This window comes from Diadema antillarum, unplaced genomic scaffold (genome assembly GCF_040938485.1).
Source record: "Diadema antillarum isolate AM-2024a unplaced genomic scaffold, OU_Dant_1.0 seq00000850_RagTag, whole genome shotgun sequence".
Classification (NCBI taxonomy): Eukaryota; Metazoa; Echinodermata; class Echinoidea; order Diadematoida; family Diadematidae; genus Diadema; species Diadema antillarum.
In genome coordinates this window covers 94,809-107,643 of record NW_027271723.1, presented here as the reverse complement: position 1 = coordinate 107,643, position 12,835 = coordinate 94,809, and the positions used below count along the sequence as shown (strand labels likewise).

At 39.9% G+C, this 12,835-nt stretch overlaps 1 protein-coding gene across 1 annotated transcript in view; it reads left to right on the top strand.

Annotated features, from left to right (window-relative positions):
* Window positions 1-12,265, top strand: part of LOC139740363 (dynamin-1-like) — an 83,579-nt gene extending 71,314 nt beyond the window's left edge. The window contains exons 19-21 of the mRNA XM_071650956.1: window positions 864-1,036; window positions 7,898-8,056; window positions 8,493-12,265. Coding sequence (XP_071507057.1) covers window positions 864-1,036; window positions 7,898-8,056; window positions 8,493-8,565 — 405 coding nt within the window. The 3' untranslated portion in view covers window positions 8,566-12,265. The remainder of the gene's footprint in view (window positions 1-863; window positions 1,037-7,897; window positions 8,057-8,492) is intronic.
* The last annotated feature ends 570 nt before the right edge of the window (window positions 12,266-12,835 follow it).

Sequence of the window (12,835 nt, the reverse complement as noted above, 5' to 3'; positions counted from 1 at the left end):
TTCAATCAATCACTACAAATGCATGGTATCATATGATTTCTAGAAAAAAAAATACTGTAAGAAAAGCATGTATTGCTTAATGGATTTGCAGATAGACGAAAATTGAATAAGAGGTCAGTATGGTTATCCCTCCCCCCTTACTTTTTAAAGTGTTTGCCACATGACAATATTATGTATTATCATCTATATAGGACGTTCTAGCGGCTCATTAAAAAAGCGTATTGTTGTCCGCTCAAATTTTACTGTTCAATATCAGAGCATATTGAACGAAACGCATAGGCCAACGTATTAATTCCCATAGACTACCGTTGTTACTGACCGTTCAAGATCACACCATATCCTGTCTCGTGTTGTGCGAGCGCTTGCTGAGTGCGCAAACGCTTGCAATAGTGCGCGTCATTTTGTTACAATTCACAAGCGCGCAAACGTCTTGCTAGTTGCTTGCATGCTTCATACGCAGTTTTAGGGGCTTCCCCTTTTCAGGGCTGGGATGTGACCGCCAAGTCAACTTCAAAGACGAGTAGAAGCCTGGTATTTTTGTGCAGTTTATGCCTTTCTCTACTTGATTGTAGATGATAATAATTATATTGGATGGCATTAATTCATGGAATACCAGGGAATATTGCACTCGTTAGGGTCAATATTGCACTCATCTTCGATTCGTGCAATATTGGCCCTAACTCGTGCAATATTCCCTGGTATCCCATTCATAGCCATCCAATATGATATAAATAATAGGTAGACTGTTGTTTACCCTGCGGCAGTGCTTCTCCTGCCTCTGGATATTGCAAGGAATATTGCGTCTGAGCCAGAAACATTGCATTTTGAGGCATGTTGTTATAATTTTGTGATGTCCGTTTCAGGCGTCCCTCATGGAGGAGAGCGCAGACGAAGCGCAGCGGCGAGAGGAGATGCTGCGCATGTACCAGGCCACCAAGGAGGCCCTGCGCATCATCGGCGACATCAACATGTCCACCAAGTCCACTCCACTGCCCCCGCCCGTGCAGAACGATGACCTCATCAAGCCGTTCAACGGGTGAGTACAGCCAGAGAATGAATGCCGTGATACAAAACGTTCCGTGAGTCAAGTCTTTTTGGGACAATGATGTGACATAATAGGCTAGACTTTGTTCTGGTAGAGTCTCTGTTTATATACATATATATGGGGTGAAGGTCAGTCATATGTTGGAGAGAATTAGATGGTATTCATTCGGATAAGTATTACGGAAGTTGTCAGGGAAATCTGCTAGTTTGGATGTATTTTTCTTTCTTTATTGCTTAGATTGATTGAGGATCATTCATACGTTGCTCCCAGGACAGTTCTAGTTTAGTCAATGACAGATTAAATTTGTTGTGGCTAGGATTATCTCATAATGTAATACTGAATTTGTAAACAAATTGTCTGTTTGCCAAATACTGTTTTAGGGGCATATGATAACTGTGCTGTGGTACATACATAAGTTACTGTATCCCAGGTGACTAGCAATAGTCAGCAAACAGTATCAACCAGGCACATTGTGCCATATGCTTTAATGAATGAATGAATAAGTTACTGTTGATTTTTTAGTTAAAGGACAAGTTCACCTTCATAGACGTGGGTTGAGTGAATGCAGCAATATTAGTAGAACACATCAGTGAAAGTTTGGGGGAAATCCAACAATCTGATCAAAAGTTATTAATTTTTAAAGTGTCTGCGCAATCACTGCTGGATGAGAAGACTACTACAGCGTATGATGTCAGATGCGTACAACGATGTAAGGAAAATAAAAAGAGAATTTCACAAAACTTTTACTTTTTGAAGAAAGTGCACATTTCTTCAACTTGTTACTGACGTACAAACTGTATATTAAAGGTAATATTATTACCCCAGCCTTCTAAAAGAGAGAAGTCGAGTGACCTTTGGTTATGCAAGAAAAGTGAAAATATGTTGAATTTTCTGTATACTTTCTTTATATCGTTGTACTCATGTGACATCACAAGCTATGGTAGTCTTCTCATCCAGCCATGACTGAGCAGAAACTTAAAAAAATCGTAACATTTGAACGGATTGTCCGATTTTCCTCAAACTCTCACTGATGTGTTCTATTAATACTAGCAGCACCCGTGGAAATCCACGGGTCTGAGGGGTTTTATTTTTTTTTTCTCATAATACGATTTTGCACATTTTTATTGAAGAAATAAAAAGAAAAGTCTTCTCATTCTTTCGTTAATTGTGCTGTCTTCTAAATGACCACCCTTCCCAGAAATTTTATAATACATTTTTTGTAGTATATGCCAGGCGATCCGGTCCATTGGTAGGGATCATTCCCGCCACTACTTGCTTTTATTATAGAACTTGAGTTTCGAGGGGTTATTTGCACCCGTTGAAGTCCAACAGTTGTCTTGTTGCCCCTCACCCCTCCCCCCCCCCCTCACGCACACACACATTTCCACCTCCGCAGGGCGAAAAACAAAAACATTCAGGGAAAAATTACCAAAAACGCAAATGAGATTCCCCGAAAGTTCTGCCCACAGGTTGTTCCCGTTGAAACGGGAAGATATTAACACTATGACTTTGATTACCCCGTGCTCTTGCATCCACGCGGGCACCCGCGGGAATCCACGGCTGGTCTCAAGGCCTCGGTTTGTTTTGTGTTTTTTTTTTTCATGTTTCTTTTCCCCACGTTATGAGAGAAAAATAAGATATTTTCGTCTTCATAATTTTGCTCCCTCCTTGTTGTTTTTAATCACCAAAACTTGGCTTGATATATCATATCAATATAGAACTACATCTGCTTCAGATTGTACATTATCATAATTAATATTAGGCCTACAATTATTGCTCCTATTATTGTTATTATTATATCATTATTATCATTATCCTTGTCATTATTATTATTATTATTATTATTATTATTATTATTATTATCATCATTGTTATTATTTGGGGAGGGGGAGATCATAGTCATCAGGTTTAATAGGCACCCGTGGGAGTAGGTTCTCACGACCTCGTATTTTTTTTCTTTAATATTTTTCCCATGTTATGGAAGAAAGAAGAATATACATCACTGCATTCGTCTTCATTTGCTCCCTCTTTTTTTGTCACCAAAACTTGGTTTGATAGACCATAGAACCACACATTCTATTTCCACTTGCAATTTTAAAAATAGGCGGTCGGCAAAGCGAGGTTTTCCTCTACGTCCGCTCATCTTATGAATATGTATGATTACAGCAGCTCTGCAGTAAACGAATGGACACAGCTGCGCGTGTAATCTGATATGTAAGGGTACGATCGGCAAATATATTTAGCCGCGTCCTAAACAGTCTGCGTACAATGACACCGGACTTGAGAGCAAACGGCGAGCAAACTAAATGACGTACCTGAGCTGCATATAGTATTCTGCAGTTGTGCAAAATACAATTACATAACCAACGTTCGTTGTTTTCATTTGGGGACGCCAATAATGGCGAACTGTACGTAAATGCCCTTGTAGTCCATGTCACGCACACACAGATTCGTGAAACCATCGTCAATACATTCAGTACACGTAACAGGCGGAGGCAAAGGTACATCACAGAACTATATACACACAGTGTAGAGTGTGTATAGAGTTCTGCGAGGTACATTGTGTGTGTGCGTGCGCGTCCGCCGGAAGATGTCAGAGATTTCGCTGCACCATCATCTGTAGTATCCCCCAGTGTCTCTGCAAGCTAAAAGATGGAAGATCGAGAAAGCAGGAGGCCAGCGCAGGTTCCGTGAATATTGAAACGCTCGGCTCTTTCGTCACGCACAAAAATGCATTATGCATGTAGCTAATTAATTTTTCTTTTTCGTCCTCGACGTCGACACGGAGGCGGAGAGGGGACGAAACCCACGCCATTCGATGTAGGATACTCTCCTGCGGCCGACGGCACCGGTCGCAACTGCCCGGAGCCGACGGCTCGGGAGGAGATAGAGAAACCAGCAACACCGAAATAAAACAGGAAATACATAAGGCCGCGACAACAACAACAACTTCGAGTATTATAGTATAGGATTGCTGCATTCACTCAACCCTCATGTCTATGAAGGTGAACTTGTCCTTTAACTTGGCAATATCGTCAATGAAAATATATTCAGCATGTGGTGAGGGTGAAATGAGAGAAGGACAGTTCATTAACAAAAAGGGATTTAGCACATTATGCTATGACATGATGCTGTCATCTAACAAGTCATGTTATCATCAGTAAGGTAGATGAAAGCAGCATAAGGTCATAACAGCCATTTTGATAATGACACTTACTAACAACCTTATATTTTAGACTATAATTGCATGGTAGAGGATTACATAACTCCACATAGTAGCATAGGGGATTCTCTGGGTGAAAAAAAGAGAGCAGTCATACCCGGATGTGTTGGTTATCACGTGGTATGTAAATCTTGATGAGACCGCCAAATATCGATCATCCGATTTGTAGATTTTAACATTCTCCAGCCACCAAGCTTTCCAATGATACGTATATGATTTCTCCCTCTAAGATAGCATGCAAGCATAGAGACCGTGGACTCTGCACTGAAAGATTGCAGCTGTGTGTTCATATGGCTTGCATAGCATGTGTTGCATGGCCACAGCACGCATTAATGCTCGAAAGTTGCACCGCCCCACAGTGGGCCTTGGCGACAACAAATAAAGCGTGTCAATAGAGCTGGTCCTATTACTATCCTACAATTGTATGTACACTTCCCTTTAAGTGCACAAAGTAAAACGTGCATCAGGTAGGGTTGAAAGATGAGCCTTTGTAGCACATAAAATATACACAAAGCATTACTACTTTTATGTTCATATATAACATTATATTGTCTCTCGCTTTGAGAGACAGAGAATCATCCAGACCGCTCTTTGATACCTGTGCCGTTTTGTCTATCTAGTCCCAGCTACCCGACACCGTCAAAGAGGTAAAGAAAAAAGTCCAAAAAGTCCTTCCTCTTCATCTGTCCTCACACATCTATTGTCGATAAGCTCTGTTATTACATCCTCCTGTACAGATTCGAGACTGATATCCTTTCTCACTCAGTCACGCTTCATCTTGTGTCACTCACTCTCACCAAATGTACCAGTTACTTCAAATGTAGATAAATATCCACTCTCATAGTATAGCCACTTTTTGCTGTACACTAATTGTGTGCTGTGTTCTGATTGTGCGTGCCAGCATCTAACTCTCGTTGGAGCTAAGCTTTTTCTTCACCCTCACCTTTTTCTCATCCTGATCACACAAGAGACCCTGTTGGTCACCAACAAACATCTCGAAATATGTGTCTGTTCCTGCAAAATCTGCTGCCACCAGCTTCATAATGTTTCATGTAGGCCAGAAAGTTAGATGTCAGTGCAGTAGTTTTGATGCCTCAATAAAAGTTTCCATTTCACGTCACTCTTCTGAAGGTACCAGAGGCTGATGCCTTGAAAGTGCCCCTCGTAGTTTAACAAATTTTTTTTCAGAATATTTCATACTTTAATTTCTAAATCATGTCCAAATCTTGATGCAAATTTTACCTCATATTAGTGGCCAAATTGCTAGTAGCAAGTGTGAAATGCATGTAGGCACCATTACTATTTTTAGCTAGTTTCTTTCTTTAGTACATTTAAAACGAGGTACCAGTTATAACAAGGTAAAATTAGCAGTCTTGGCGACCATATTAAAATGAGCTTTCCCTGTAATTGGGTTTGATTCTATCTTCCACAAACATGCACACTTAGAATCGGCCGAATCAATTTTCAGAGTTTAAATATTTCTTAAATGAGGTGTTTTTTCTTCATTTTCCCCCAAACTGGAATGAATGGAAGAACTCTTTTCCTTTTGATCAATTATCATCATTATTATTTTTCTTTTTTTAGGGGGAGGGGATGGGGCAGGTAAATGAGAAAGTCAATGGGGTAGGAGCATAAATGTTACCTTAAAAACACTTATGACACCACAAATGGATCATGAATTCTCATTCCGTTCTTTGTTCATCTCATCATGTGAAGATATTGTGGAAAGTTTTATAAAATCACCAAGGTGTTACTGCATTCACCATTCAAGAAAGCTTTCTGTTTTTCACAGTTTCTCATTCTGACTCTGTATACTAGACTGCATTGCAATACAACTTCAAGTGAAGTCACATTGTATGTTTACATGGTCTTCACCAACAAACTCTCTGAGTTCCTGCAAGGGCTTTTAATGGATTGATGTGGATTTTGAATCATTTGCATCATCACAGGCATTCATGAATTCATCAGTAGGAGCAATCCTGCCTCATAACATTGATCACATCAAAATAATTGTGCACCTGTTGAGTCTAACTGGAGTAAAATTGCTTGTGTCTTTCTGTTAATGGTTGAGTGAGTGGAAGGTACCATTATACTTTTTTTTTTTTGACATTCATCAAGTAGCGCATTTTGAATATCATAATCCTCTGAAATCAGCTTATGATTTCTGACCATTGTAAGCAAGAGGAAGTGATTCCTGTCAGGAATATGAAAACTGAGTTGTGAGGCATTACTCAATTTAAAGGTGTTGAACAGTTTAAAATAAGAAAGATTTAGATCCACTTAGTGTATAATACATGTCACTTACATACTTTAGAATATTGTTGTGCACTGTAAGTGGTACTGGGGAAGAATGTGTGGGGAATTAACAGAGTCTTTGAAGTCAAAGACAGCCATGCACTATCTGTCTGAGTTATTTTATGCAGTTAATCTATCAGCAAATGTGGTTATTGGAATAATCTTTGATCACTTGTAATGAGTTGTGTCTTTGAGATATTCTGCCCTGCATTCCAAATGGCAAATTTACCTATTGGTGAGAAATTGGGACTGTAGTATGAGTAGGCTAGAGAAGAAAACGTGACCATGGGTCTTTTTGTAGTAGATGAATGAATATTTGAAAGTTCTTCTTACGGGTTTATCTTATCATGTAAGTAGTATGTCTTGCTAATTGAAAACATTAAGTCACTGTGCATTTGAAAGTTATCCTCAATTCAGAGCCAAGAATTCTTCTAAACTGTGCATGCTGTGATGACCTTGTGCAGGAATACGGAACACCAAAACCTCCTCAATGTTTTCATACATCTACAAATGTATATAACATTCTTTAATCCAGCTGAAATACCACTGTACTATGCTTGTTCACAAAGTAAACAAAAGAAACAACCGCATTTCATACACACATTTTATTTTCATATTATGTAACATTGCTAGTGTGTAAATGCAGAAGTGGTTGTTGACAGTTACATTGCATGGGAAGAGTACCATGCAACTTAGACTGCTGACATAGGCATATGTGCTTGGTGGAGAGTACATTTCAGAAATGCATTTGATTGCTCGCTGTTTGGGACAGCTTCTCGGAACTGCCAAATATCTTTCATCTTTGTGGCTTTGTATAATGCCCCTTAATGAGCTCAGGAAAGAATTTGTGCTCATACGGGGCTGTGTAAAGATGATATTGTACTCCATGGTATTTTCTCATTTTTCTATATTGAAAACAATAAGCATGAAGATAGGCATAGTCCTAAAATAATCCCCAACCCCTCCCCCCTTTTTTCTTGGGGGGGGGGGGGGATAATTAGAATTTAAATCGTATGCTGTATGATCTTAATCCAAATTCCAAAATTATCTTGACTTTCAAGTCTGTGGCACCTGACATCATTTCCCAACTCAATGTGTGCACCTATGTTCATGTCATCTCACTCTTACCGACATATGAAGATGCACTACCAGGCAAATCCCCTTCTCACCAGAATTATGTGTCTCACCTTTTACCAGGATCTCGGCATATTACCAAATAATTGTTGTATGTTTAATCAAAGTTAGTTTTGCCACCAAGAATTCAAACCACTTGTAATGTTTCCTCTTTAATTTATATATTTCTGTTTTTGTAACACCAACATTTGTGCTTACAGATCCTCAACTGCCCCATCATCTGGGAACATGCCGCGCAGACCAAACCCCCGAGCGGCAGGTAACCACGCCCCTGCACCGTCGGTGGGATCCAGACCCGCCCAACCCAGTATACCAGGTAGACCGGACATGCCATCTAGACCAGCCCCGTCTGTTCCACGGTGAGCACTCATGTTGTCGACATCCTCTGTCTCTCTTACAAACTGGCCAAATCTGTCAGACATGTCTTGTCTTTTCGACATATATCAGAATGTCTTTAGAAGCTCAGCGCAACATCTCTGACTCCAGGGAGTAAATTTGTTAGCTAGTCTAATTCTGGTTTTTAGGGCATGGAATTGTTTTTTTTTTTGAGGGGGGCTTAGGGGAGGTTTCCGCTCTCCCTGGGTCAGAGAAATTTCCTGATTTTGCTATGATCTCCTGATTACTAGACTGGCGTTGTATCCGTACCAAGCTTCTACCCAACAGCCAAAATTGGTTCTTATCCCTTATAGGTGTGGGCACTGCATAGTTATTCAAATTAATGATATCTTGCATAGAGTTATTTGTATTGCAACTGATTTGACACAGTCCTCCAATTCTTTGTTTTATGTTGCACAGACGTCCTGAAGCTCCATCCCGACCAACTCCCCCAATCCCCGACAGACCCGCCGTTCCATCCAGACCATACTAGGCTGCCATGCAGACAGCCGCCGATAGGACGGGGGAGAGTCGCACAGCACTGCAGACCAGATGCTTTTGCAAAGAGGGCATCGTCCTGACATTTCCATGGCAACGGGAGGACCATCCCTCAAAGAGTATGTGCAGCTGGCCTGCAGTGGAAGTGCACCACCAATTCTGTTAGGAAGATGAGCCTGGCAGGAACTGATGTAGACATGCAATCCCCGTCTAGCTCCGCTTCTGCTGCGATAACACTTCCATGCCACACTTCCATCCCATGGAGCCACAAACGAGCCACCGGTAACCCAGTTTTTGCATGCCACCCTCACCCCATCCACCAGAAGTCGACATGATGATTCAACTCTTGTCTTTACACCGTAGTCATGTGATCAACGTAGATGCGTCGGCTGCAAGTTTTAACACTGTATTTTCTCACGATCAGGTCATACGGATGAGAGGCAGGCCTGTTAGAGCTGGAACATCAATTGAAACATTCACTACAAGTTGATCGCCTTCCTTTACAGTTTAACAGTATGACCGCTAGCAAGAGTTAAACCCTCAGCGATGACATTGGTGTAAGTCGGCAGAAATTCAAGGAGTGGCAACATCTGGATTGAAATGCCGAGAACTGAAAAGAACCTCTGATGTCCCAAATGTCTGTGAATTCTGTAGAAGCTCAGTCGATTTATTGGGAGAAATAGTTGCTGTCAGGTTGAAGAAGTCACAAGTGTCTTGCAACTGTTTTTTCTTTTCTTTTTCATATTTTCAGGAGCAGCCATATCACCTCATGAGGCTCACAAAGCGTAGTACGAAACCAAAGTGAGGCATTATATACTTAACCTGTGTTTCCCCAAGAATACTCCATGTGTATATACACTCACACTGTTTTTCCAAGTGTATGACTCCAAGTAATTTTTTGGGACTTTGTACAAAAGCACCATGCAACAATTTTTTGCTTGAATGGATGGGGATGAGCGCTATCAAGTCAGTTTTGTTTTTTTCCTGTTGTCTTTCCTCAAAGATTTCTAGAGCTCGATGGTTTTATTTGGAGAGAAGTTAAATAGTCTGTAAGTTGCTTGCCAGACTTCACAAACTTGAGAATAACAGCAAAAGTCCAGGTGATGTAGAGAAGCACATTTGCTAATACTTTTTGCCCTCTGGTTTTAGATCAATGTAGAGTCTCGAAGATTTTTGTTCAAAAGAAAAAGGTGGCATAATGGAAGTGTCCCAGGTAAACCTGCTGTATGCAAATGAAAATGTTATGTGATATCATTGTCAATTGTAAATATCAGATAACTATTCATGGGTTGTAAAGTTTGTTTCATAAATGCTTTTTATCATTCATCCCTGAAAACAGTTACATTTGTCAATGTCTATATGTAGGACAGTACAGTAGCCAAGTAGTGTGTAAGATTTGATGCGTTGAATGTTAAATGTACTGAGACACTGTTCCAACTGAAAATGAAATCAATGATTAATGGGAGTTGTTTATATGTAGTGAACCCAGCCATGTTAACGATGTACATATTCCCTTTTACATTGAAAAATTTATATACAGGTCATATTGTCAATGCCCATTCTGGAGAATTTATCATTGAAAATTTTACAAAGACTCATGTAACTCACTATCCTTTGTGGTTTTGGCAAACTTTTATCAGTGGTAACTTTGGGAGTTTGTTTGTGTTGGATTGTGTGCAGCGTAGGGTGGCGAGGATGTTTGTGGGAAGTATGAGCCCTTTGCTTTCATCTTTCCAAGCAGTAGTAGTCAGGGTCTGTGTGTTGGAATAGTGTCTGCTTTCCTGTTCTCAGCAATTCATACTTCTCCATATTCATACTTTGATATTATTGATATACAGAGTTATTAAGTGGTATATGCTGTATTAGGCATGTCATTTTTTATTTTTTTCATAAAGAGCAGAATGTCCTGTAATTGTAGTGATATATGAGGCTCGTAACGCACATTTGTTTAACTCTTTCGTGGGTGTAAGATTGTAATACTCAATTGGTTGTGAGGTATGGAGAAGCAGTGTAGGATCAGTGAGTGAGATCGGAGTGGAGATCAAAGTAATAGATTGTGCTTGTCCGGGGAGGGCGAATTTACAGTGTCGAAATGATGTGAATGTGGCGGGAGTGAGAGCTATGTGTATGTCAAGATACACAAGAGATATAATATGTGATGACTATAAAACTCATTCCAGGTTCCCCCGTGTTGTGATAGAGTGATCTTGTCTTGGGGATAGCAACTACAAGGTACATAGAGAAGAGAGGACTTGAGAAAATAGTAACCATAGTAAAGTAAAATGTCCAGTGCTGATGATTCCCTTCATCTATGTTTAATTGGGATATCTAATTTTAATCTTATTCCTGATATTAGTATTTGCATAGGAACAAGGATGATTTTTTTTTCTGCACCACAGATGTAACCCATAGTCCTTAAAGTAGAGGTATATGATACAGTTTTTGTTGTTTTTATAAAAGCAGAGAACGGAGCATTTGAATGAGTGTGACTCCTAAAGTAAGCCTGAGATCCCCTTGTAGTGAGTTCGGAGCTGAAAAGACACCAGCTTGACTGGATTATGCCATGTTATCACATCTTCAGCCTCCAATTTACTTACAATATCTATAATGACTTATTTTGTAGAAGAAGTGTTGTGGGATATTGTCAAATCTAGTGTGATGAATGTATATGTATTTAAATAGCACATTTTTCGGAGCCATTTTGTAGCCCTTGTCGATGTTTCCCCTGCATTCTTGTGTCCAGCGATGAATGGTCTGGCTATAGCTTTCACTCCATGTGCAATTCCCCTCCCCATTTGACCTACCTTTGTGGCTACCCAGTGAAAAATAGTGCCGTAGTTTGTACCTGTGCATGTAGACTTTTGGTGCATTGGAAAACATTGTTAGCGATCTTTTCAATTCTTTCCTTTACATATAGGTTACTTTTTGATCATAACTTTTGTTTTATTTTTCATTTGGAAAGAAGGTAGTTGTCTGTGTTTGCACTAATCATCACTGTCTGCAATGTGTACACACAAAGCATCTATGCTCAGAAGGAGTTTGCAACTCCACCTCTCATGAAATCAGTAGGATGCTTGAATGCGCATGTTTAAATAGTAATATTTGAACCGTGGTTGAAACCATGCATTTGGTGTACGCGTGAACGGGCCTGAACTTTGCTTTCACATTAGCGTACCTCTTGAGTTTGTATCAAATGAAGCCTTCCACGTGTAAATTTTCACTTTGTTCTTTGCCCATTCCATTAATCCATGTTTGGAATACGAATTCTGTGTTTGAGCGCAAGTTAGTATCACTTTGTGCTGTGTAGGGCAGCTTATATTATGATTATCTGTGGATCCCATGTAAAGTAGAAAAGACAAGCATGTTTCATCATCCATGATGTACTGCAGAAAATTCAGTGCTTGACAATTTGCTGTCTGTCCAGGAATAAATGACAACGTGTTTACTGCCCACAGGGTTTGGAATTGCTGTTTGCCTGCTGGTCGAGGGTTATAATGATTAAACAACAAAATGTGCTTGGGTAGCTTCTGGTTTGCACATATGACCTCTCAGTTGCCTGATTGGAAAACCAAAAGTGTGCACTCCTGCAACATTGATGAGAGAAAGGGTCAATTCCTAAAGGGATGGTATAGTTTTGGTTGAGATCGAGAATTCAGATTTTGATTTAGGCAAGATGATTAGAAACCACATACAAAATGTTAAAGAGCATAAAGTTGTAGAGGAATTTAAAGTTTGTTTTATGAAAATTGGTTTTTAAGATGGTTGAGATATTACCCCCCCCCCCCCTAAATAAAACAAGTGGTCCTAATAAAAGGTGGGTCCTACCTTTTATTAGGACCTCTTCATTTTTGGATGTTTCAGCCATTTTGAAACCAAGAGTGCTCGGCGTTAAAATCCTCTCTGTTGGTTTCATTCTCCTTATTTGATACCACTTATGAATGACTAGGGTGACCAACATGTTTGTTTGTTTATTTTTACTGATCTTTCATGACTTCACTCAATGTATTTGTACAAAGGCGAGTGCTTTCTTTGAAAGGGAATTTTTGTAGACTTATCTTTTGAGGGTAGACTTTATGTAAGAAAGGCATCATTATGTGAAATTGGCACTCCCCACATGTATGAGTATTCAAGAATATGCATTCAGCAGTGCAATTGCGCATGAACTTGGCACACGTAGGGCTGGTAGAAATTACGGAAGATGAGGCACCTCTATTTTCTAAGTTTCACTTTTCAAGTTTGATTCTAATTTTTTTCTAGGAGAGAGG